This window comes from Aotus nancymaae, unplaced genomic scaffold, assembly GCF_030222135.1.
Source record: "Aotus nancymaae isolate 86718 unplaced genomic scaffold, 86718_ANA_hifiasm-v0.15.2.pri h1tg000039l, whole genome shotgun sequence".
Classification (NCBI taxonomy): Eukaryota; Metazoa; Chordata; class Mammalia; order Primates; family Aotidae; genus Aotus; species Aotus nancymaae.
This window is the reverse complement of record NW_026988453.1, coordinates 10564384-10591882: the sequence shown is the minus strand read 5'-3', so window position 1 is coordinate 10591882 and position 27499 is coordinate 10564384. Positions and strand designations below refer to the sequence as shown.

Below are 27499 nucleotides of genomic sequence, written 5' to 3'. Positions count from 1 at the left end.
AACATACTCCCAAAATACCCAGGACGGCATTCATAATTCAAAGATGTCCCAATTGGAAACTCAGACTCATTAATTGGGGTTGTAGGACTGGCAAACGGATACTGCTCTGGGGTTTTACAGTGACCTGGAGAACAAAACCACAGGAATATCAAAGTTTGCAGAGAGCCTTCCACCCTACCTTCTCTTTCTCTCCAATTAAGCTAATAGATGGGACCACAGAAACAAAGAAACTTACAAGAATAGCAAAAGATTTTCTTCCCCTTGACGTTACCTTGGGATGGAGCTTTCAATGGCATCTACTCAGCAGGAAATTTTTACTATTTGGAAGACTACTCAGCTTTCTGATCTTTTTGTTCTTATTTCACCAAAGCAAGAACTTCAACTTATAGTTTCACGTCAGACCTCCTATAGGAGTGCCTATATCCACAGTTAACCACTTAAATCCTCAGGTATTTGTGCTAATTCACTCATGAGTTGTGATACATATTTTATCATCTCTCTCCATCTACTCCATTCTCAGGGTGCCTCTCTGGCCCTTCAAAGCAAATACCACTTGTAGTGAGTTGAATGATATTCTCCTAAAAGATATCTCTACCTAAAACCTCAGAATAGGAACTTATTTGGAATAATGATTTTCCAGATAGAATTAAGGTTAGGATCTTGAGATTAGATCATCTTTTATTTAGAGTGGGCCCTAAATCCAATGATGGATGTCCTATCAGGGAAAAAGCAGAGGGATTTGAAAAATAGAGACACAGGGGAAAAGGCTATCATGGAAGCAGGGACTGGAATGAAGCATCCATAAACCAAGGAATGCCAAAGAATTCCAAAAACCAGCAGGAGATGGAAGAAGCAAGGAATTGGTTATTTTCTAGAGCCTTAGAAGATGGGAAAATACCCCTGCCAACACCTCGATTTCAGACTTCTAGACTACAAAACTGTGAAATAATAAGTTTCTTTTGTTTTAAGTCACCTAGTTTGTGGTAATTTGTTACAGCAGCCCTAGGAAACTAATACACTGTTCTTCTTCTGATGCTAAACCAGGCATTTAAAGATAGAACAAAATAGGCTGGGCACAGTGGCTCATGCCTTGTAGTCTCAGCACTCCTGGGACGGATTGCTTGAGCTCAGGAGTTCAAGACCAGCCTGGGTAACATGAGGAAACCCAGTCTACATAAAATACAAGAATTAGCTGGGTGTGGTGGCATGCACCTGTGGTCCTAGCTACTTGGGAGGCTGGGATGGGAGGCTTACTTGAGCCAGGGAGGTCGAGGCTGCAGTAAGCTATGATTGCACCACTGTACTCCAGCCTGGGCAAACAAGCAAGACCCTGCCTCAAAAACAGACACAGCACACACACAGATACACACACAAACACACACACACACACAAAAGAACCAGAACAAAACAGACTAAGTTAGCCTCCCATAAGAAGCTATGTCTTCTTTTTGAGAGAGTATATTGTGTGCTGCATGTTTTTACTTTTATTGTTTACAGTATTTGCAATTTTCAAATTTTATTTTTTATACAGACAGGGTCTTGCTGTGTTGGCCAGGTTGGTCTTGAACTCTTGGCCTCAATCCTTTCACCTCGGCCTTCCAAAGTGCTGGGATTACAGACGTGAGCCACCGTGCCCAGCCATATGCTGCATGTTTTCAAACAGAGTCTGAACTAAACTACCTCCTTTTTGGAGAAGACTTCCTCCATCTGTTCATTCATTAAGCCTGCACTGGGGCTTAAGCATTTGCATTAAAAAATCAAACACCGCATGTTCTCACTCATAGGTGGGTGCTGAACAATGAGAACACATGGCCACAGGAAGGGGAGCATCACACACTGGGGTCTGTTGGGGGGGCAAGGGAAGGACAGCAGGGGGTTGGGGCGGTCAGGGAGGGATAACATGGGGATAAATGCCAGATGTAGGTCACAGAGAGATGGAGGTAGTAAACCACATTGCCATGTATGTACCCATGCAACAATCCTGCATGATCTGCACATGTACCCCAGAACCTAAAGTACAATAAAAAAAATTAAAAAAAATTGTTTTACTAGATTCTGGTCAGGAGCCGTGGCTCACGCCTGTAATCCCAGCACTTTGTGGGGCTGAGGCGGGCGGATCATGAGGTCAAGAGATCGAGACCATCCTGGCCAACACGGTGAAACCCTGTCTCTACTAAAAATGCAAAAATGAGCTGGGCGTGGTGGCACATACCTGTAGTCCCAGCTACTCGGGAGGCTGAGGCAAGAGAATCACTTGAACCCAGGAGGTGGACTTTGCAGTGAGCTGAGATCACGCCACTGCCCTCCACCGTGGTGACAGAGTGAGACTCCATCTCAAAAAAAAAAAAAAAAAAAAAAAAAAAATTTACTGGATTCTGAAGGGTACCACTCAGTTGGAGGGTAAAGATCAAAGGTTAAGTGCCTTTCATCAGGTCTGAATGCCTTTTCACCTTGGATTGCTCTTCTCTCTCAGGGTTTCCCTGTGGATAATGGAATATTCCAAGGCTGGTGCCACATCGCCAATCCACTCCAGCTTCTGTTCTGGAAAAGGCTGAATGTTTGCCCTAAAGGAACAGGCAACTTCTCCCGTCCTTAGGAAGAAACAGCCTCTTCCTTTTCATACTCTTTTCTTTGGGCTACTCATTTCCTTGCCTCTTACCCCCGAGTGAAACAGTTCAAGTACAAAGATGAAGTTGGCCTGGAGGCAAGCTGACAAGTGGACAAACTTTTAGTCAAGACAAAGAGTCTTTTTGGTTAGCCCATGCAGCAAAACACTAGTTAAAACCTTAGCTAAATAATATCCACATTTCCAATTTTGAACTCTGCATGCCCATGTGCATCTCATGAACTTATGGAGCGTGTCTGTCAATTATACTGATACTGGCTAGTGTTCATAGGCAGTTATTTTCATGTCCTCTCCAGTGAATACATTTTTCTTCCTGATTTTCATAACTGTGTCTTGCTGCCTTCCCTCCGCCGCTCCCTTCAGACCCCTTACCCCACCCTTCTCCACTCCACCAGCAAGAAGAGTTCTGCTCATCTTAATTCAAACACACCTTGGCGCTGCTGAAACCCATCTGTTTTAGCTACAGTATGTCATTTTGACATTTCCACTTATGACAAAGTTAATCTCACAAACAGATACCATACTCTTATTATAGAGACATGAAGGATTGGGTCCAGATATTCTAACCCATTTAGGATATGTGGAAGCAGATACTGACCAGCAGAAGCAGAAAGTTCACAGCGAGGGGCGGGGCTGCTCCAAACCCCATTCCCTTGAGGGTCACTTGTGCAGCGGATGGTGCTGTTCCCAATGAGGTCGAAGGTCATCCCTCTGTCTGGGTGGGGGTCGCATGTGTAAGATACTTCTTTTCCATAGGGAATATCTCCAAGGGGAGTTTCTGTGTGTCTCCCATTAAGGATAGCTGGAGGATTTGGACAAAAGATTTCTAGAAAGAAAGCAAGAGCTCTCAATTCCATTTAAAAATTTAAATTCGAGTCCAAGGTGATTCCACAGTTGTCATACGGTGACTGTGTCGCTAATTAAGTGTACTTTTTTCTTAAGGAAAGTAGAAACTGCATAATAAATGTATTAGGCCTCTGCTAAGATGGAGCTAAATGAAATGACAACTAAATCAACGTTTATTACAAAAGTCTTCCCCAAATTAAGCATCCTAAATTTTTCAGATAGTTAAGATTTCTGAATAATAAATAGTATATTCCTTTAAATAAAATTCTTCATAGCCACATTAAAGGGAAATGATCCATTAATTCAGTAAGCATTTTTTGAGTACCTCCTGTACGTCAAGTACCGTTTTAAGCCCAAGATAAATATGATCTTTGACATCAAGAATCTGCATACTGGAGACATCGTTCTAAAATATATTATGCATTTACTATTTGTATATCAGTGATTTAATTTTTCTTTATGATGCCAGGCAATGATTTTCAAAATAAATATGAAAGATTACAGTAATGCTGTCATAATGAAATAAAATATACTGTGTACTCTTGTGTTTCAAAAGGCTCAAGAATGTTAGGCTTTTTTGAGATACTCATTGATTTTTAAAGGATTTTTTGTTGTTGTTAAAGAAACTCATTATTCTTTGGAATGCCTGTATTTGGAGACACTCCTTCCCCTTTCTAATTTGCTTTGAATTTGGGAAGAGGATATTACAGCTTAAAAAATTATAAACTAATCAAAGGCTAAAATAGCTTAACCAATGTTTACACTCTAGTCAGTGATTTCAGGTATATGTTGGCTTCATGAGGGTATTTTCTCTTTTTTTTCTTTCATACTTCTTAACTATTTCAGGGAAATAGTTGACTTCCTGTTTGTCAAATAGCTGACTTCCACCTATGCAAGATGAAACTATCATGTTTCGTCATATAAATCAGTACAAGACATTGAAATAATTTAAAGCAAAGTATTCATTTGAGCAAAATTCTATTGTAAACATGTATGTTTAATAGCTATGCTTAGAAGGGGAAGCAATAGCGCTGATTGATTTAGTGAAGAAGTAAATGAACAGATTGGACATAGTAGTGTTTCTGTTTTTTACACACTATTTTCTGCCCTCTTAAAAATAAAAAGCAACCCCCTTGCTGCCATTTCCTTCTCCAGCTATAGTCCTACTTCTACTCTCTTTACATGAAAACTCCTCTGAAATATTGTCTATGATCTGTTACAATTCCTCCCGTTCATTCTCCCAAGAATTCATCCCAATCAGTGTTTGCCAGCACTCTACTGAAACTGCCACTTTTTACCTCCAAGTTGCTAAACCCAAAGATCAATTTTCTGTGCCCACCGAATTTGACCTTTCTATAGCATTTGACACAGTTGGTTAGTCTAATCTCCTTAATAGAATTTCCCCACTTGGCTTCCAGGGCACCTCACCTTCCTGTGTTTTCTCTTACTGCAGTGGCTGCTTCATCATAATCTCTTTCATCATTCTTCCTTCTCACCTTTTCAACTCTTAATGCTGGACATCCAGGCTCAGTCCACGCATCTGTTCTTGAGCAGCACTCACTCCCTAGGTGAGGATCTCTTTCAGTCTTGATTTTAAGCATAGCAGATACAATGATGGCTTTTACCTACCTATGGGCAGCCTGGGACTCTCCAAGATACCCATCTGGATATTAAGAGGAATACAAAACTTATGTCCTAAGCTTAACTCTTGATTTCCCCCATTCCCAAACTTCATGCAGTCCCCTGCATTACAGCTAAGGGAAATTCTACGCTGGCAGTCGTTCTGGCCAAAAGCCTGGAAACTGTCTATGATTCTTCTCTTTCTCTCACATAAGCAAACCATCAGCAAATCCTGTCATCTGCACCTTGAAAATATATCCAGAATTTGATCACTTCTCATCGTCACCTTTCCCAACAGCTATCCTGGGCCAACTTCTCTGATTAAATTGCTGCAACAGCCTCCCAGTTTGAACCCTCAGCTATACCTAGAGGTGCACTTCACTTTGGGGTCCTCAGCTACTTTCTCAACTGGAGCACTGAATCAATTGAGAGCATTTTCTTAATAACACTTAGTATTATTTGAACATTTCTATTCATGTTTTTGTTTTATTTTGTCTTTATTCTTGCACAAAAATATAAACATGGACTTATCTGTCTTGTTTATAGGCATATTCCCAGTTCCCAGAAGATTGCTTGGCACTAATAGGTGTTCAAATAATTTTGTGTTGAAAGAATGAGTAGTGACTAAACGGATAACTGAGGGAAGAACTGAAAAGTTGAAGTGTGACTATTACTTCTGACAGGAAAGAAGAGAAAAATTTAGCATAGCACCTTGCTGTACATTTATTTCTATGAAGCATTTCTCTCTATTTATAGCACAGACTCTCCTCATAAATATTTATAGGATGTTACCCAAAACCACATGATGCTCAGGTTTATTTTCCCCCAAAACATTGCTTGTATCTATTCCAACAAAAACAATTTCTATTAAAAATGGACATAAATAGCAGGACAAACAATAGATCATCTCATGGGGCAAACCACATTCAGAAAAAGACAAAGAGAAAGATCCAGACTGAAGAAGTGTTTCATCTACTCACGTTCACACACAGGAACACTGTTACTCCAAAGGCTTCTCATTCCAACCAAGACACAATGACTGACGGAACTGCCCTTCAAGCGAAACCTAAAGAACAAAGCAGTAGTGCCTGGATGAATGCACCATTTCTCTCTTCTCTTCATTGACAGATCTCAGCCTCCTCCCTGGGAATTCCTAACTTAATTAACGTTTCACTGCTCGGCTAAAGCACAGGTAAAAAGACTCAGTTCACTTGGTTTCTCACTGACAGGCTCAGAAGACAGATCATGTTGGAGAAAGTGTAGCTTTCAGTGAGGACAAAGCAATAACAGCTGGCAAAGCTGTCAATCGTATGTAATCGGACTTTAAAATATTTTTACTTACTCTTTCATTCTTACTACTAATTCCACTATTTATTTGTTTAAAAGTTTTGTGAAATAATCTTTCCGTCTTATTTATCTTATATACAACTTTCTCTTTTTTTTTTTTTTTTGAGACGGAGTTTCGCTCTTGATACCCAGGCTGGAGTGCAATGGCGCGATCTCGGCTCACCGCAACCTCCGCCTCCTGGGTTCAGGCAATTCTCCTGCCTCAGCCTCCTGAGTAGCTGGGATTACAGGCACGCGCCACCATGCCCAGCTAATTTTTTGTATTAGTAGAGACGGGGTTTCACCATGTTGACCAGGATGGTCTCGATCTCTTGACCTCGTGATCCACCCGCCTCGGCCTCCCAAAGTGCTGGGATTACAGGCTTGAGCCACCGCGCCCGGCCACAACTTTCTCTTATATAACAAACTTTTCTTAACAACCCCTTAGAATATTTATCTCTTCGTGTATGCAAATTATTATTTGTTCATACATCTAATGTCACACACACACACACACACACACACACACACACACATATATATATATACTTTTTTTTTCAAGATCTGTTGTATTTCTGTTGTTGTTTCTGCTTTGTCCCTCACTGGAAGCTGCATGTTTTCCAAAATGATTTGATTTCTTAGCCTCTATCAGTGAGAAATCAAATGAGTGGAGCTTTTTCCTTTTTAAACCTCTGTTCATGGATCCATCTGATTCATACCGCACTTCCCAATCATTGCTTCAGATATTATTCTCCTCCAGTACTTCTTTGCACTAGGTCAGTCTCCTTTTCTGGACTGCTGGCTGTATTTCTGTTTGTACTTGACACTGAGTTGTATGTGCCATTTTTTCTTTATCTCTTTATCTCCCGATGGTACTGCCACTTAGCCCCTACTTTTTTAAAACCACACTTCCAGAAGTTAATCTCCCTGTATTCTTCTTTTCCTAGGTCAGCCCTCTTTTTGGATTTATCCTTGAGCTCAAGAGTCACTCTTCAGAGCTGAGTCGCTGATTTTAATTCTGGGTCACACTCACCCTTCATCACAAATAAAGGACACTTTTGCCCCAAGCTGGAGATTAAGTGGAAGCAGCACATGGCCATGAGGGAGTTGACCCAAGAAGTCATCACAGGATTTCACTAGAATAAAAAAAAACAGGAGTAAGACCTCCATGTGAGGGGTACAGAGAGCAATCTAGAAACCAGAGAGTCGAGGCACCTGCACATCTGGGGGCTTCCGGGCTCCAGTCTCCCTGGGGTGTGCAGTGCAGAGAAGCAGCCCCTCTGAGGTCATAGCCGGGCTCACAGCTGTAGAACACTTCCTGCCCAGGTGAAAAGTTGACCTGATTGCTTTGGGTATGCTCACCATGCAGGATTTCTGGAGGTGGCTGACACACTGTGGAAAGGACAGTTCCAGAGTACTTGTTAGTTATGGGGGAATTTCCTTTGCTATAGCTTATGCTTGCTGAAGCCCTCATAACTAGTCAGAGGTAGAGAAATAGAACCCAGTTGTCCCTAGCACAAGACCTCGAATTCACTTGTAAATCTACAAGGCATGAGGTTTTGTCTCCTAGCTCTTGCTATCCGGTGTGGAGTTGTTAGTATTGGTGGAGTCTCCATCTACATGCTTCCTAGGAAGGCAATCCCAGTTTTCACCCGTTATTCAGGTAATGAGACTGTCACCTGAGCCCAAGCCTGTTTTACAGATTTCCCCCCCATTTCTCTGATTACACACCTATGACTAAAGTACAGTCATAATGTTTCAGGACAGGCAAGCCCCCAAATTGGGGCTTATTCTGGAAGGGTTCTTGACTCACCCAGGAAAGAATTCAAAGATGAGCCAGTGGTACTAGATAGAAATCTTTTGGTGAAAGACACTGCCCCTTGCAGAACACGGCTAACTCACAGGCAGTGTGTCCAGAGTCGGCAACATACAGGCTCCTGGCAGGCAACTCTATTTATACGCCTGTGAACCTGCTTCAATTACATGTAAATTGAGGAGTGATCAATGCAAATTAAGGGGTGACTTATTTAGAACTTTCCAGGAAAGGGGTGGTAACTTCCAGGTCATGGCCATGGCCGTTTGTAAACTGTCATAGTGCTGATGGGATTGTGAGGGCAGCTAGGGATTGCTTTCATCGCCATCTGCTGGTTCCTGCTAGGGATTGCTTTTGTCGTCATCTGCTGGTTCCTGCTGATTTTTCACTTCATCCTGTCTAAGCCAGATCCTGTTTTGGTCAGCAGGATTGTGAACACAACACAAGCCCTGCCCATCTCCTACCTCAATACATCCAACTTTGTATGTCTTTATCTGTTCGTCTTCCCAGCTCAGTGGTTGCACAAGGCTAACATGGGTTAGTAGAAGAATTGTAAGCTGCTTCTCTGTCCCTATGTATCAGCCATTACACCTCCCACTCCACTGCTAAACCAGCTATTGTGACACCAGTAGACAAGATGAACTATCAAAACCAAAAGCCCTTAAATAAGCCAGCCCTTTGTCACAAGAGGACATATTATTTGGAGAGTGTTTGACTCAACGTCTGCCTTTACTTACAGTCCTGTTCGTCCATGCTTAGGGCATCAGAACCCATTTTAACATCAACCTAATCTGTACCTCATTCAAGATGAATTTAAAAATCATCACTTAACTGGCTTTGAGCAAGTTACTTTCACTCTTAGATTCCCAGGGATAAAATGTAGGAGGCAGATGGCTTGAGCCCAGGAGTTTGAGGCTGCAGTGAGCCATGACTGTATCACTGTATCATTGATCAGCCTGGGCAACAGAGATGGACCTCAACCCTAATAAATAGGTTTTTAATAAAATAAAATAACAAAATAAAATGTAGGAGGCAGACCATTATAGACAAACTCTAAAGTCTTCATCTCTATTCTGATGCCATGATTTCTGGTCTTTGTAAACCAGTCTCTTTCTTTCACCAATGGATGCTGATAGAAGTATGGCAAGAGCTAGAGCATTCAGACTCTGGGGTCTAAGACCCTTGCCTATCAAAATCTTGGGTGTCTCAGCTAGAGCATGTGACTTGGCCAATTTACCCAACCTCTGAAAGGCCAAGCTGACTTCACTCTTAAATGGATATTACAACAGCACAATTTCAAAGTGTTATTGTAAATAATAAATGAGAAAATATATATAAAGTGCTTAGTGCACAGCTGACCATAAAGAAAGTTCATATGATTTTTCAATATAATTGAGAGAGAGTGCAGCTGGTACTGTGCCCTGATAACTGATTAATAGGTGAGTCCAAAATCTTTATTCTTGGCTAATTAAGGTCTTGCTTTTCACAGTGAGGACATATATGCATAGGTGCATGCACACCCCAATTCTTAATTTCATGCTTCTTTTTCCCAAACTTGCTCTTCCACACTACTCACCACACATCCCTCCCTCTGAACAAATACTAACATCCTGATCCAACAGCAACTCATGTCATTTGCAGGGCCCTTCTAGGCCTCAGTCAGACTCACCCCTGGAGCAGCTTGGTAACTCTGGCTTCCATTTGTTCAGGGCCTGACATTGCACACGGGGGGATCCTTTCATGACGAAGCCAGGCTGACACCTAAACTCCACAACTTCGTTTAAGGAAAATAAGCTTCTGTTTTCAGATACCATTATTCCATTTTCAACATTTGGAGGCGTGCATTTGTTAGGTATAATGCACTGAGGGGCCGGGCCGCTCCAGATGCCCACTTGATCCTCATTGCTGGTGCAGTGTATGGAGGGCTCACCCACGAGCTCAAACGCATTTCTCCCTCCGCTTCCAGGATTGCAGCGGTAGGTCACCACTGATCCATAGTGAAAATACTCCCTGTTGGTGCTAGTGAAGTCTCCATTGACGATGGAGGGGGGCAGCCCACAAGGAATTTCTGGGAAAAGAGACAGCAAGTTAACCAAAACAAAACCCTGGGACAGAGTCTTGAGTGCTGTGGTATGATCACGGCTCACTGCAACCTTCGCTTCCCAGGTCAAGTCATCCTCCCACCTCAGTCTCCTGAGTAGCTGGATTATAGGCATGCACCACCATGTCTGATTAATTTTTGCATTTTTATTAGAGATAGGGTTTGGCCATGTTGGCCAGGCTAGTCTTGAACTCCTGGCCTCAAGCAATCTGCCTCCCTCGGCCTTTCAGAATTCCGGGATTACAGGTGAAAGCCACCACCCCTGGCCTGGTTTCTTGAAATTATAGTTTAGTGCAAATTTTGCTAACAGTTTTTTTAAAATCCAAAATTAGCAGAAGTAAATATTCACAATATTATTCTCATCTAATATTTACTAATGTACAGACATATTCTTACATTTTTATAATATTATGAGTTATGCTGTTCTCAGTTAACATTACTTCACTAAATGTGTCCACATATTATTATAGTCCACTTTTTTTTTTTTTTTTTTTTTTGAGAACAGAGTCTTACTCCGTCACCCAGGTTGTAGTGCAGTGGCATGATCTTGGCTCACTGCAACCCCTGCCTTCCAGGTTCAAGAGATTCTCCTGCCTCAGCCTCCTGAGTAGCTGGAATTACAGGCATGCTCCACCACATTGGGCTAACTTTTGTATTTTTAGTGGACACGGGTTTCACCATGTTGGCCAGGCTAGTCTCGAACTCCTGACCTCAAGTGATCTGCCTGCCTCGGCCTCCCAATGTGTTGGGATTACAGGTGTGAGCCACTGTGCCTGGCCAATAGTCCATGTTTATATTTCCCCTGCTAAATGAGAATTTAACTATGTTATCTCACCATTATTAATTTAGTTCTCTCTATATATAGAAGGCATTTGGTTATTAATATAATAAAGCATATAGCATAGCATTTTCTTTTTTGAGACAGGGTCTTGCCCTGCTGCCCAGGCTGGAGTGCAGTGGCATGACCATGTCTCATTGCAGCCTTGATCTCTCTGGTTCAAGAAATCCTTCCACCTCTCAACCCCCCGAGTAGTTTTGACTATAGGTGTGTGCCACCATGCCCGTTTGATCTTTGTATTTTTGTAGAGACAGGGTTTCACCCTGTTGTATAGGTTGGCCTTGAATTCCTGAGCTTGATTGATCTGCCCACCTAGGCCTCCCAAAGTGCTGGGATTACAGTATGAGCCACCATACCTTGCATAGTATAGCATCTTTATTAAATAACAAAAACAAAAAGCTCTGGCAGAACTAATAAAGACAAGGCAAAAATATACAATATTACACAAAGCACAAGTATACAATATTACATGTAATAAACACAATACTTGCAGATTCAGAGGTAATAAAAAGAACTGAATACTGATCTACAGCTGTACCACCCTGAATTCCTCCAATCTTGTCTGATCTTGGAAAAACTGAATACTGTGTCCTATTCTACATTAGAACAGTGCCCAGCCAGATCGACCTTCCACAAAGTTTGTGTCCACTCGTCCTCCCATCAGTTGTGTTCAAAATTGCTTATTTCCTCAAACCATAACCAAACCCAGGATTATATCCATTTTATATTCCTTGTTAGCTTGCAATTGCTCATTCCTCTTTGCTCCCCAAAATCTAGGAAGCTCATCTTCCAAACAAGTGACAGGGAAGATGGCATGCCCCTGTCTAGACAAATAATAAAAAGGAAGAAAGGGCTGCATTGCTTGAATAGCTGATGTGATACTAAGAGCCTGCAGAGAGGATACAGGGTTTCTTTCACCAAGTGTGTATTTGTTGACTTCACTAAATAAAATGCTCTTCAAACTGGGAAGAGGGAATTGGGGGCTGTTTAAATGAAGGCCATTTAAAACAGAAGAGGAAATTAGGGGCTGTTTAAATGAGCTCAAGACTAGTTTAAAATAAATTACCCCTTAAGATAAGGGGGAAAAAAAGCATTTCTAGATGAAGGTAGAAGGGAATGCTGTGAGCCGTTTTAAGGATATGACTGGGATATGACTGCATTCTTCAAATATCAAAAGGATACCATTTCAAGAGGTATGAAATTCATTCTTCGTAATTCTAGGAGGACAACTCTAGGATTCATTGGTGAGGTAAGCAGGGAAAGAGATTTCAACTCACCTTGACAAATTGGTGGCTTTGTGCTCCAATGGGCAGTATTGCCTGAGATGATACATTCAGCAGATGACCGACCAACGAGGCGGTACCTAAAGGCAAAAAATGGAAAATAATCGTGCTGTGCATACCTCATCAGCGTCCTCACAGCGTGCATATGTGGCAAACCAGAAGGATTACAATGCAGGAGACCTCTATGGCCCAGCCTAAACTTCAAGTGTGTTCCCAGCTTTTTTTCACTTCTCTTTCCTATTCTCTCACTATTGAAAGAGATATTTCTGCTCTAACTTCTCCTGGCCCACTTTGCTTCTTAATATCTTGGCTTCATTGTGGACTGTACCTGGCACCAAAATAACACAATTATTTTGTAGACCTGTTTGACAATTTTTTTCTTAAGTTCTGTCTTTTCTCACATCATTTCTGCCATTTTTTGCTTGCATTTTCCCTTGATGTGTGTGTGTGTATAATAAAACTACATCATTTTACTTGAGATGTGTTTTTTTATAAATACAAGATTTGTTGCTTTTCATCCTTTCTAGGAGACTTTGTCTTTCAACAAGAAGATTAAGCCAAATGTATTGAGATAAATGATACATTTGATTGGCTTTTGTCATCATTCGTTCACTACCTTTTTCATTGATTTCATGATGCCCAATGATGAGGATGAGGAGAAAGCAATGAATAAAATGACCTGACCCAAACCTGAGGGGGCTTCTTTTTGGTGGAAGAGCAAATGCATTCCCTGCTATTCCTTTTCCTTCCCTCTCACTTGCTATATGGAACAGATAGATTCAGCTGTTTTAGTTATTCTAATAATTTGGAAATTAAACTTAATATTTTTCCAATGAGGAATTTCATTTTATATGTGTGCATGTGCATTATACATATACTCACGACATATATTTAACCCTATTTTCTCACTTCTAGAGTCACGCTCTGTAGAGCCGGTCCACTCATCTTTTCTGAAACGTAAGTCTAGCCCACCTGGCCTTGTTTTCTCACATTTTCTAGTTTTATTGATATGTTTTGTGATTTTAGGGATATTATTACTAAATTACGATTACATTGCCAAGTTTCTGTGTGTATGGCTTTATTTTGTTGTTGTTTTTACCAATTCTCGATTTCATTGATATTTCTCTTGGAATTCATCATTCTCCTTTTTAAAAATTTGCTTATGAATTGCCTGGGAAACATACTTAAATGTTACTATTTTTATGTCTTTGCTTATCCTTTAATGTGTATCTGGAGCCTCTAGGTGTGAATATTAGCTTGGCTCAATAGAACTGCTATCTTATACAATTTAGTGTTGTGTAGAATCAAGGCGGTGCCAATAAATTTATTTCTTTTGCAGGTATCATATTTTCACATTTTATTTCTGGAAACTGAGTTTTTTTGTCTATCCCTGAAACATAGAATTTTCCTTAGTGATGGCTAGGTGTGGGCTTATTTGCTTATCCTTTTGGAATTTTTGTTACATTATTTTGAATCCTAACATTGTCTTACATATGTCTTCTCTCTTTCTTTTTTTGAGATAGTGTCTCATTCTGTCATCCAGGCTGGAGTGCAGGGGTGCCATCATGGCTCACTGAAGCCTCAGCGTCCTGGGCTCAGGTGATCCTTCCACCTCACTCTCCTGCATAGCTGTGACTACAGGTGCATGCCACCATGCCCAGCTAATTTTTATACTTTTTTGTAGAAATGGGATTCTGCCTTGTTGCTTAGGATGGTCGCGAGCTCCTGGGCTCAAGTGGTCCTCTTGCCTCGACCTCTCAAAGTGTTGGGATTACAGGTGTGAGCCACTGTGCCTGCCAGTCTGTCTTTTTCATCTTTTCCCACTGCATTCAGGAAAATTTGGTTAACCCTTCTTACTCTTTGCTTTAATTTTCTGCAATATTCATTGTGTTTGTTATATATATGTATGTGTATATATGATACATGTATGAAATGAAATATATAAACACGCTGAAAACATATATTCATTCATGTACAAACTTCCTGGCTAGTTTCACAGAAGTATTTGTACAACTGAATCTTTTAAAAAATAAGAAAAGGAGAGTGTTCTGAAAGTTTCCCTGGTTTCTTGGCAGTAAATCTCTTTTGTAGGAGGAAATTTCTCCTGATTTTTCAATTTGGTCTCTTTTACAAGTGTTTCCTGTTTCTTGTCATAAGCTCAGTGATTTTCTGCTTTATACCATAGAGAGGTTCGCACTTATTCAGCAATGCAAGATGAGGAGGGCACAGTCAGGAAATTTATCAATTGTATTTTTAAAATGCTCAAAAAAAAGAAAGAAAAAGAAAAGAAGTTAGATTTATTCTAAGTTTACCTTGTTAGATTCTAGGTGCTATGGTCTGTGAGGCTGAGTCTGGCAAATATGCTGCTGGCATCACAAGCTGCCCTGCAGTGTCTGTTGCCCTGGCACAAACATAGCCCCTACTCACTACCTGGCTTAGCTGTTCCCATGAAGAGTGAAATTGAGGCAGAGCCTCCACTGTGTGCTGGGGAAAGGTGAGCACCAACAGCTGGACCGTGTGCCATGAGCACTTGATGATTGACATTTTCAGAGGGGCTCTGTTATCGGTTGAATTGTGTCTCCCTCAAATATGCTGAAGTCTTAACCCCCAGTCCCTGTGGATGTGATCTTACTTGGAAATACAATCTGCAGATCCAGTCAAGTTAAGAGGAGGCCATTAAGGTAGGCCCTAATATGACTGACGTTCTTATCAAAAGAGAGAACTTTGGACACACACATGCACAGAGAGGAGAACCGCATGTGAGGACACAGACCCAGAGGGAAGACGGCCACGTGAGGACAGAGACAGAAATTTGAGTTCTGTTGCAACACGCCAAGGAAGCCCTGGGGCTCCAGAAGCTGGAAGATGCAATGAAGGATCCTCCCCTACAGGATTCAGAGGGAGCATGTCCCTGCCAACACCTTGATTTTGGACTTCCAGCCTCCAGAACAGAACTCCAAAAACTTCTGTTGTATTAAGACGGCCATTTCGTGTTACAGACATGCCTCAAAGGTATTGCAGGTTCAGTTCCAGACCACCACAGTAAAACAAATAGCACAACAAATGAGTCATATGAACTTTTTGATTTCTCAGTGAGTCTAAAAGTTGTGTTTATTCTATACTGTAGTCTATTAAGTGTGAAATAGCATTATGTCTAAAAAAAAGTCATACTTTAAAAAATGGTTTATTGATAAAAAATGCTAAAGATTATCTGACCTTGAATAAGTCATCATCTTTTTGCTGGTGGAGGGTCTTGCCTCAAGGTTGATGGCTGCTGACTGATCAGGGTGGTGGTTGCTGAAGGCTGGGGTGGCTGTGGCAATTTCTTAAGCTAAGACAACAATAAAATTTGCCACATTGACTCTTCCTTTCACAAAAGATTTTCCTATAGTGTGCAATGCTCTTTGATAACATTTTACCCTCTGAACTGCTTTCACAATTGGAGTTAATCCTCCCAGATACTGCTGCTGCTTTATCAACTGAGTTTATGTAATATTCTAAATCGTTTGTGGTCATTTTGACAATGCCTATGTCATCTTCACCAGGAAGAGGCTCCATCTCAAAAACACCACTTTCTCTGCTCATTCATAAGAAGCAACTCCTCATCTGTTCAAGTTTGATCATGAGATTGTAGCAATTCAGTCACATCTTCAGGCTCCACTTCTAATTGTAGTTCTCTTGCTGTTTCCACCACGTCTGCAGTTATTTTCTCCACTGAAGCCTTGAACCTCACACAGTTATCCATGAGGATTGGAATCAACCTCTACCAAACTCCTGTTAATGTTGATATTTTAACCTCTTCCAATGAATCATGAATGTTCTTAATGGTATGTAGAATGATGAATTCTTTCCTGCAGTTTTCAACTTACTTTGTTCAGATCCATCAGAGGAATTACTGTCTGTGGGAACCATAGCCTTACAAAATGTATTTCTGAAATACTGAAACTTGAAAGTCAAAATTACTACTTCAGCCATGGACTGCAGAATAGCTGCTGCTGTCATCAGCCAGGAAAACCACATTCATCTCCTTGTCCATCTCCATCAGAGGTCTTGGCTGATGAGGTGCAATGTCAATGAGCAATAAAATTTTGAAAGGAATCTGTTTTTCTGAGCACTAGAGCTCAACTGTGGGCTTAAAATATTCAGTAAGCAACGTTGCAGACATACCTCTGTCATCAGGCTTTGTTGTTCCATTTATAGAGTATAGGCGAGGTACATTTAGCATAATTCGTAAGGGCTCTAGGATTTTTAGAATGGTCAGTGAGCATTGACTTCAACTCAAAATCACCAACAGCATTAGCTCCTAAAAAGTCAGCCTATCCTTTAAAGCCTTGAAGCCAGGCATTGACTTGTCCTCTCTAGCTATGAAAGTCCAATTGATAGCTGTTTTGTCTACGTGGAAAATCTGCTATTTAGTGTAACACCTTCATCAATGATCTTAGTTAGGTCTTCTAGACAAATCGTGCGGCTTCTACATCAGCACCTCTTGCTTCACCTTGCACCTTTATGTTATGGAGACGCCTTCTTTCCGTAAACCTCGGGAACCAACCTCTGCCAGCTTCCAGCTTTTTTTTTTTCCTGCAGCTTCTTACCTCTGTCAGTTTTCACTGAATTGAAGGGAGTCAGGGCCTTGCTCAGGATTAGGTTTTGACTTAAGAAAATGTGTCTGTTTTGATCTCCTATCTGACCGCTAAAACTTCTGCATTAGCAATAAGGCTGTTTCACCGTCTTATCATTCATGTGTTCACTGGAATATCACTTTAAATTTCCTGAAGTACTCTTGCTTTGCCTTTACAACTCACTAGCTGTTTGGCACACGAGGCCTGGCTTTTGGCTTATCTTGGCTTTCAACGTATCTTCCTCACTAGGCGTAATCATCTCTAGCTTTTGATTTAAAGTAAGAGATGCATGACTCATTCCTTCATGTGAACACTTAAAGGCCATTGTGGGGCTAGTAATTGCCCTAATTTTAGTATTATTGTGTCTCAGGGATTAGGAAGTCCTGAAGAGAGGGAGAGAGAAGGGGAGTGTCTAGTTCATGGAGCAGTCAAAGCATGCACATTTATTAAAGTTTCCGTCTTATATGGGTGCAGTTCGTAGTGACCCCAAACAACGACAATAGTCACATCAAAGATCCCTGATCACAGATCACTGTCACAGACATGATAATAATGAAAATGTTTGGGATATTGTGAGAATAATCAAAACGCTACACAGAGACACGAAGTGAACACATGCTGTTGGAAAAATGATGCCAACAGACATGCTTGTCACAGGGTTGGCACAAGCCTTCGATTGTAAGAAGCATGACATCTGCAAAGTGCAATAAGACGAGGAAGGCCTGTACTTGGTGATGGCAGCCCTAGGAAGCAATCATGCTGTTACCAGTAAGATTTGTTCTCTCACACAGATGCTATATGGCCTTCTCTTTCTTTCAGCAATGTCTACTCTGGGCTAGGGTTGTTTGTGTGCTTTGAGTACTATACTCTTTCCTAATTTATTTTCCTTCCCATCCAGTGAATGCCATACTCTTTATATGTGCATTTCAATCAGGAATTAACATCTGTGTTCAAGCCTCTTAAGAGCAGGTGGCAATAGCCCAGTTTCCTTCCTGAGATGTGGCTAGAAGGTGTACAGCTGTGCCAGAACTCTTGAACCAAGAGGTGTTGCTGCTAACTCACCCTGTATTACAAGAATAGTTGATTCTGGATCCAACCTGGATGTTTGTGATCACATGCACCACACCATTCATTGGATCTGAAGGAGTTTTACATGATTTACCTATGGGAAAGAAAGTATTTTGGAGCCAGGTAAAGTAATCTGAACTCTCTTCAGTACATAAGGTATCAACCTGCATGTACCTTCCTGAAGAAAATACGTGGTTTTGACGGTTCCACAGATTTTCCCATCTTGAGAAAACTCATCAGAGCGCCTCAGGATTAGCCAACTGCTAAGCCCCACTTTCAAAAAGACCTTCCCTCCAGATCTATCTAGATCTAGATTTAGATCTATGTAGAGACCTTGCATCCCTTATCAAAGTGTAAAAGTCATTCCTGGCATTATGTACCACCAATATATTTCAACGTTTTCAGAGGATTTCTTCCCACCGAGTTATTCAAACAGAATTTGTCTTCCTACTCAACTTTCCCCCTGATCTACAGTCATTTATTATTTACTTTCCCATAGGGAATGAAGATTTTCTCTACAAATATTCCTTGAAACATTCTCATGAAGTGAGCATTTCAAGCAATAATCAAGGATGACCTACAAGAATAACTCTTACATCCACCCATCTGAACACTTTTGAAAAGAGGTTTCTCATATCCCACATTTGAAAAAAAATCAGTAAGAAGCTTTGGCAGACATGGGAAAGATCCAATGTGAGTTACTCACGTTTGCAGACATCTTTGGGACTTGACCAGACCAGGTTATCTAGACATGTGATAGAGAATGGCATCCCATAATACTCAGGACGGCATTCGTACTTTAAAGAAGTCCCAATGGGAAAGTCAGATGCATTGGTTTGGGTTTTCAGTTTAGCAAACAGAAAATGATCTGGGGCTTTACAGTGACCTAGAGACCAAGAACATCTGAGTTAATAAAAAGATATCCAACGGGTTTCCTCTTTTCTCTTCCTTGTTAGATTTGATGCCAGAAGAAAAGAAAATTAGTTTTGAAAAAAAAGAAAAAAAACTTCCCTGTAATGTTGGAAGGGAAAGTTTTATCAGCATAGGCTTATAAGACAATATATTATCTGGAAGGCTAGTCTGCTATCTGTTCTTCCTACTCATGTAATTTGTTTATTTATTTTTTTCTATTTTTAGTAGAGTTGGAGTTGCACCATGTTGGCAGGCTGGCCTCAAACTCCTGACCTCAAGTGATCCACCCACCTCAGCCTCCCAACGTTCTGGGATTACAGGTGTGAGCCGCTGTGGCCAGCCTATTTTTGTTTTTCATTTTTGAGACAGGTTCTCACTCTGTGACCCAGGCTGAAGTGCAGTGGCACAATCTTGGCTCACTGAAACCTCTGCCTCCCAGGCTTAAGTGATCCTCCCGTCTCAGCCTCCTGAGTAGCTGCGATCACAGGCAACTGCCACCTCAGTTGGCTAATGCTCATATAACTTAAGGTACAGAGAGCTCCGATTAATTTTTCACAATTTTAGGAAGACATAAGAAGTGTCTATGCCCAGGTTACACCTTTGCTGTCTGGTTTCCTTGTACTTCAAGGCATCAAAACTCCAGTGAGAGGCTGACAAGCATGGGGTGAGGGAACTCAAGACATTTTCTGGCAGAAGGAGCCACCGATTTTCTAGGTCAGATTTCTAAGCCAGCCATTTCAGTAAGGACATTCACAGGCATTTGTTTTTAATACCTATGATTCTAATGAAGAACTTTCTCACACTCACCACTTCCCTCTTTTTTCACCAGCCCCTCCAGCTGCAAAGGTTGTCAGGATCTTACATGTTCCCCTATCTTAGAACTATTTATCATTGGTTTGGCATTCCACTGTGGCAAATGCACAAATAAATACCACCCTGTAACTATGGAAATATGGAGGGCCTGGTTAAGATATTCTTAATCCATTTGGGATGTAGGGAAATGAGCACTAACCCAGAATTCCACAGCGAGGGGCAGGGCTGCTCCAAACCCCATTTCCTTGGGGGTCACTTGTGCAGTAGATGGTGCTCTCCCCAACAAGGTCAAAGGTCTTCCCGCTGACTGGGTGGGGGTCGCATGTGTAATTTACTGCTTTTCCAAAAGGAAAGACTTCCAGAGGTTTTCCTGTGTGTCTCCCGTTAGGGATAACCGGAGGACTTGGACAAAAGATTTCTGGAAAAAAGGCAAAAGCTCTAAGTTTCATTCAGGAGTTTCACCAGAGGTATTCTGCAATTATAAGGTGCTATGATTGTTTTTATTTAAAATATGCTAAGGAGATAACAGTAGACATTAGGACTTCGAAGAGTTGGATTAAATGAGATGTCAGTGAAAGTGTATTGTAAAGTACAAAAGAGATTTGTCTATCCTGAATCTTCTAGATAGTAGCAGTTCCTGGACAATAGAAACTTTACAATTTTAATGAAGTATCAAAACATTTGAAGAAGAAAAATAGCCATTTTCAAGAATAACTCATTCACTTAGTCAACATATATTAACTGAGCACATATCCTGTGTCAGTCACTCATCAGGATCCTGGGGACACAGTGCTGATGAAGGAGCCTACGTTCTTGTGAAACATTTCTCAAATGTATATATGTGTGCTAACCATCTTAAATAGTTTGAAACCTTTCATCGATCTTGATAATCAGTCTCAATGATAACAATAGCATTGTCACAGTGAATTGAAATGTAGTCAGGCCATTGTTAAAAACTCCAAATGGATTCAGATTGCTTTGCTTTTTAAAATGTCTAGGTCTGTTGATGACTTATTTTCTCTTTACTTTCTGGGTCAGGTTTCCAGTTGTTACTCCTTTCTAGCATCTGCTGATTTGTTTAGAACAGTCTCTTTCTCATTTCTAATTGGCATTTTTCATTAGAATTGGAACTTGGAAGAAGCAACTTCACCTAGCAAGGATTGTGAAAAATAAGAGAACGCTTGAGTAGTCCAGTCAATAACTGAGCTTTCATGCATGGCAGTAGAACAGACACTTGTCATGTTGCTTCAAGGGGCATTGGATTTCTTAGACAGCCAAGAATCACTATATAAATTATGTTGTTATACAATTTTACTCTAAAAAGCACTGTAAGATGTCCAGGTAGATTTTAACAACATAAACATTTTAGTAAAATTTCATGCTTTTTTTGTTTAAAGAAACATGCTTTTCAATCTTTAGAATCAAGAAATAAAGCAAAGTTCTATCTTCTATAGGGGAAATTATAAATGGGTAGACTAGGAGAAATTAGCAGTCTACTGATTACTAAACAGATGAGGCTCATTTTTTAAAAACTGATGTATTACTTATGAATCTCTCAGTATAAATTATTTAGGTGCACGTTTTGGGAATTTAAGGAGTCTCAAACTGCTCACCCTGTCTGATGTTACTCCCCACCTTTCCCTCATTCCTCATCGCTTTGATCTATTATCTTCACAGCATTTAATTCATTTTTTTCTTGTCCCTCTCCCCACCTGAGTAAAAATAACATGGGGACAGGGAATTCACTCGTCTTGTTCCTTGCTATAAGTCAAGTGGCTAGATGAACATCTGGCACAAAGTATGTGATCAATAAATATTGAATCAATAAATATTGATTAAATCTATATGTTTGATATTTGTGTATTAGCAAATATATACAAAAATTGCAGCCTGACTGCAGCTTGATGGGAGAACAAAATAAAAAGAAAGGAGGAAAGGAAGGAAGGAAGGATGGAAGGGAGAAGGAGAGAAGAAGGGAAGAAAGAACTGAAGGAAGAAAGAAAGAAAGCAAATTGTTATAGCTTCACATTATCTAATCTCTCCTGACCTAGAAGCACACTACCATAGGACTTATCACAATAGAACACAGGATACTAAGGGACGGAAACAGATCAGATGGTTCCAAACACAAGTGATGTACATGTTAATTCACACCAAAACATTATTAAAATAAGCAATTTTCAAATCAATAATTCAGACTAGAAAATTGAAGAAGCACATTAGGGGAGGCCATGGGTCAAATACTGAAGAGATAAAGGGGAGAGATTGGCCTGAAATGTTACTCCTGTTACTCACGTTCACACACTGGAACACTGCTATTCCAGAGGCTTTCCATTCCAGCCAAGACACAATAACTAGCAGAGCTGCCTTTTAATTGAAATCTAAAGAAGAAAATAGTAGTGAATAGTGAGCTGTTTCAGCCAAGAGACCAGTCACTTAGTTCACAATCTAAGGCTCCGCCCCAACTCTCAGGATTTTGAGGACCTGAGGCCAGCAGGTGGCAGAATTGTAGAGACTACATTATTCTGGAGAAATCACAGCATCCAGAAGGGAGCAATATAGAATGGCAAAATGCAGTAGCTTGGTCACATGAGAGTCCTGCTTAAATTGAAGAAGGTGGTCACGACATAGCCGCCATCCCCTTGACTCTGGACCCAGGCTTGGAGTTTCAGTGATTACTCCATGATAACCTGATAAATCACTCATTGTTATTATTAGAAACCTAGTCCTTAATGCAACACCTTCCTGACTCTGACCCGGAAACAGCAAGTAAAACAGCTTCCAGTTTGGACTAGAAAAGTGGGAAATCGTTGGCGACAGAACAGAAATAGTTCTTTTGTCTCCACATCTGTGATGGCATGAAGAAGGCTCACAATAGCAGTTCGAGCTGCTGAAGAGTAAGTGTGAATATTCTAGGGGAAAAAGGAAAGAAGAGAGGACATGATTTTTGTATGCAATCATCGAAAATTCTTAATGTCTGTTGGGCCCTGATGCCCTCCTAAATCTTACTGGGTGCTGGCATTTAGAGCCTGCCAAGATTCTGTGGAACATTTTGGGATCAGGTGCTTTGTTACTCATGCTGGTCAGCTCCCACGTAGAGATGCACACCCTGTGAAGACCACTAGATGGACATAAACAAGTTAATTACCTTGCCAGAAATATTAACAGCAGCCATCAAGACCCCATCTCAGAGCCCAAAGCCCATGACTTGCCAGATGATAACATGACTGAATTTTTAAAAAGTGCTTATTTTTACATGTTCAGTCCTATTACTAATTTTAATATTGATGGTTTAAACAATTTACTAAAATGATGCTTTATATTAATTAATTAATTAATTATTGTCTTTGAAATGGAGTCTTGCTCTGTCCCCCAGGCTGGAGTGCAGTGGCATGGTCTCGGCTCACTGTAACCTCCACCTCCCAGGTTCAAGCGATTCTCCTACTTCAGCCTCCCAAATAGGTGGCATTACAGGCATCTGCCACCAAGCCCCCTAATTTATTTTCTATATTTAGTAAAGATGGGGTTTCATCATGTTAGCCAGGCTGGTCTTGAACGCCTGACCTCAGGTGATTCACCCACCTCAGTCTCCCAAAGTGCTGGGATTACAGGCGTTAGCCACCATGCCTGGCTGAAATGATTCTTAAATGATCCTAGCTTTTTAGAATACGCTTTTAGTTACTTAACAATTTTTTTCTGGTACTCTCTAAATTACTCATATTCCTTAATGTGCTACCTATATATTCATAACCAGCAGTTATATTTGCCTTTGAACTTGCCGGATGTATGGCCCAGTTTCCTCTTCATATCTCATGTAATTATTTCTGTATGTTTATCTCCTTTCTTCCTACATATACTTTCAAAAGTTCATCTCTCTGAGTGTGTGTGTGTGTGTGTGTGTGTGTCCTTCTTTTAAGCCACACCAAATCTCACCTTTTTGGACTAATTCCCAACCGCAATTTTAATGTCCAGCAGGTCAGGCAAGCTTATACTCACCCTTCATCACAAACAAAGTCCACTTTTGCTCCAAGCTGGAGATTAGGTGAAAATAGCACACGGCCATTAGGAAGTTGGCCCAGGAAGTCATCGCAGGATTTCACTGGAGAAAAAGAAAAACAAACAGAAATAACTGGCTTGTGGAGAATAAAGACACAAGCTAAAAATATCAAGCCAGGTAAGAGTCTAGGCACCTTCACATCTGGGGACTGCAGGGCTCCAGTCTCCCTGGGGTGTGCAGTGCAGAGAAGCAGCCCCTCTGAGGTCATAGCCAGGCTCACAGCTGTAGAACACTTCCTGGCCAGGCCAAAAGTTGTCCTTGTCCCTTTGGGTACGCTCACCATGCAGGATATCTGGAGGCGGCTGACATACTGGGGGAGAGAGAAACAAAGTACTGCTAATTGTGGGAAAATAACTTTTTCTGTTCACTGATAAACTGGCCAAGGGAATAATAATTATAAACCTATATGTAATAAAAAGGCACAATAAAAGCCTTATTATATTGATAAACTACATACACAGAGTGAGGAAGATGTCTTGCCATCAGTCATAGAACTGACACTTGCAGAACTGTGACTAAAACGGAGGTATCCCCATTTCATTGATTTTCATCTAAAGTATGCACCTAAGATTTCATGATGGACAGTTCCTTCTAGAATGGAACTGTCTAGAATGCTTCCAATTTCTGTTCACCCAGTACAAAACTGGGAGGGATGAAGGATTTTTACATCTTCACACTTCCTTTCTAGAAAGGCATCATCAATTTACAGTCTCGCATTTTAGGCAATAAAGCAGTGCCCACGCGCATGTCTCATGTAATAGGTCCCTCCATCACCTATCAAAATGGTGCGAGAAATGACGTCCATACACCTTATTCTCATCTCCTTTCACATCTTCCCTCAGCGGCCACCTGACATAGGGTGGTAGAGAACGATGGGTCTCCTCTCCTCATGCTATGTAGCAAGGTGCTGCCCGGTCATTCATTTTACTCCAGTGAGAAGGTGGGCAACTGTTGAACAAAATCTAAAAGACCTACTGTCACCATAATGAGAACGTATATTTCACACAACTTATGGTAACAGCATCTCTGGCTGTCTCTTAATATAGTTGGTCTGAACTCAGGAAGTCAGAACACATTTGGGTCTCAACTAAGCTATATAAAACTGTTATAAAATGAAAAAATAATTTCAGTTTGGCTTTGAGCAGATCAGTTCCCTTTGCTGGACTTCAGCTTTCTCAAGCATCAAATGGAGGATTGGACTAGAAAAATGACTTCTTTAAGGAGTTCGTAAATACTCTGATGCTGTAATGCCAGTTTTCAGGGCTCATCACCCAGTGTTTCCCTTGACTACTCAATGCCTGGTGATGTAATATTGAGGTGGTGTGTTTGTTAAATTTGTGTTGGCCCCTGGCCTCACACTTCTGCACTGTCTTTTGACTGCTAGTAATGCAGGCCTTAAAACTACAATCCTTTGTCTTCCTTGATAGCTGGGCTCTTGTTAGGTTCTGCCAATTGGAGGCATATATGCCAAATAAAAAGGCAGGATGATGGCAGAATCTGTTCTACTTCTAGAGGTGGCTCAGGCAGTGACGGTATAGATGGCTTCGGTGAGCAGCCACAGCTTCAATTCTAGCAATGCCAACGACTTTTGCTCCAGCAATATCAGCTACATTCTGGCAGCAGTGGTGGCTCCTGCAGCATTAGCAGCTTTCAGGAAGACACCTGCTCAGTGGCAGGAGCTGACCATTTCAGCATCAGTACAGGCTCCTGTGCTTTAGACTGGAAGCCACAGTAGCTCCCTGATCTCTGGTAACTCTACCTTGTTGCTATGGCTTTTCCTGCCCTTCTAACATCTTTCTGACCTATTAGCTGTGACATGGTTTGGCTCTGTGTACCCTCCCAAATCTCATGTCAAATTGTAATTCCCAGTGTTGGAGCAGGAGCCTGGTGGGAGGTGACTGGATCATGGAGGTGGTTTCTGATGGTTTAGCATCATCACCCTAGTGCTGTCTTGTGATAGAGTTCTACTGAGATCTGCTTGTGTAAAAGTGTACAGAACCTCCCCATTTGCTCTCTCTATCTCCTGCCAGCCATATGAAGATATGCCTGCTTCCCTTTTGCCTTCTACCATGATTGTAAGTTTCCTGAGGAGTCCCCAGTCATGCCTCCTGTACAGCCTGCAGAACTGTGAGTCAATTAAACCTCTTTTGTTTATAAATTACCTAGTCTCAGGTAGTTCTTTATAGCAATGTGAGAACAGACTAATACCACCTGCATGAAATCCCTCACTCCTTGACTGTATCCAGAGTAAGTTTTGATTTCCTGACTGGATGCTGATTAGCAAAGTCAAGGCTCTGGAGTCAGGTGGACTTGCATTTCAGTCTTGTCTGCAAGTTAGAATCTTAGAAAGTTATCCAATCTCTTTAAGGCACATATTCTTTGCAGAACATAGAGGCCGGGCACGGTGGCTCATGCCTGTAGTCTCAGCACCTTGGGAGGGCAAACTGGGTGGATTGCTTCAGCTCAGGAGTTTGAGACTGGCCTGGGCCACATGGTGAGACTCCATATCTACCAAAAAATATATAAAAAACTTAGCCAGGTGTGATGCCATGCACCTGTACTCCCAGCTATTTGGGAGGCTCAGGCAGGAGAATTGCTTGAGCCAGGGAAGTAGAGGTTGCAATAAGCCATGATCACACCACTGCAGTCTAACTTGAGTGACAAATCAAGACCTTATCTCAAACAAAACAAAACAGAAAAACATAGAAAAACTGGTAACCACCTAATAACCTTGTTTTAAGAATTAAAATTCACATGTAGCCTGTATTATGGTGTCTGAACAGAAGACTCGCTCATTTCCTATCAGCAATTATTATACTCAAAGGTAATTGATAGATCTGTTTATAAGAACCCCAAAGAAACATCAAATTATTTGCCCAGGTTTAACTTTGCTTCTCGATTTCAGCACATGTGCATGTACACACACACACACACACACACACACACATATACACACACACCTTCTGAATTTCATGTTCACTACCTAGAAAATTTGCTCCCCGACCCTGCTCATGACACATCCCTCCCCTTGAACAAATACTAATCTCCTGATCCAGCAGCAACTCATGTCATTTGCAGAGCCCTTCTAGGCCTCAGTCAGACTCACCCCTGGAGCAGCTTGGTAACTCTGGCTCCCATTTGTTCAGGGCGTGGCATTGCACACGGGGAGATCCTTTCATGACAAAGCCAGGCTGACACCTGAACTCTGCAACTTCATTTAAGGAAAATAAGCTTCTGTTGTCAGATACCATTATTCCATTTTCAACATTTGGAGGCGTGCATTTGTTAGGTATAATGCACTGAGGGGCCGGGCCGCTCCAGATGCCCACTTGGTCCTCATTGCTGGTGCAGTGTATGGAGGGCTCACCCACGAGCTCAAACGCATTTCTCCCTCTGCTTCCCGGATTGCAGCGGTAGGTCACCACTGATCCATAGTGAAAATCCTCTGTGCTGGTGCTAATGAAATATCCATTGGCGATGGAGGGGGGCAGCCCACAGGGAATTCCTGGGAAAAGAAAGAGCAGGTTAAATAACAGTGAATTTAAATAATGAATGACAAAAATCTCATGAGTCACTA

At 41.3% G+C, this 27499-nt stretch overlaps 1 protein-coding gene and 1 long non-coding RNA gene across 2 annotated transcripts in view; one reads left to right on the top strand and one right to left on the bottom strand.

Moving 5' to 3' along the window:
* Positions 1-27499, bottom strand: part of LOC105721912 (complement receptor type 1) — a 168073-nt gene extending 140574 nt beyond the window's left edge. Inside the window, exons 1-10 of the mRNA XM_064360317.1 lie at positions 27029-27499; positions 24056-24232; positions 23862-23964; positions 22161-22246; positions 20065-20283; positions 18847-19026; positions 18135-18234; positions 12448-12533; positions 9901-10299; positions 7634-7810 (exon numbers count right to left, since the gene is read on the bottom strand). Coding sequence (XP_064216387.1) covers positions 7634-7810; positions 9901-10299; positions 12448-12533; positions 18135-18234; positions 18847-19026; positions 20065-20283; positions 22161-22246; positions 23862-23964; positions 24056-24232; positions 27029-27173 — 1672 coding nt within the window. The 5' untranslated portion in view covers positions 27174-27499. The remainder of the gene's footprint in view (positions 1-7633; positions 7811-9900; positions 10300-12447; positions 12534-18134; positions 18235-18846; positions 19027-20064; positions 20284-22160; positions 22247-23861; positions 23965-24055; positions 24233-27028) is intronic.
* LOC135268224 (uncharacterized) lies at positions 18640-26142 on the top strand. The gene is made up of 3 exons (XR_010336503.1): positions 18640-18833; positions 19278-19372; positions 25953-26142. It is a non-coding gene; the product is annotated as an uncharacterized LOC135268224 (long non-coding RNA).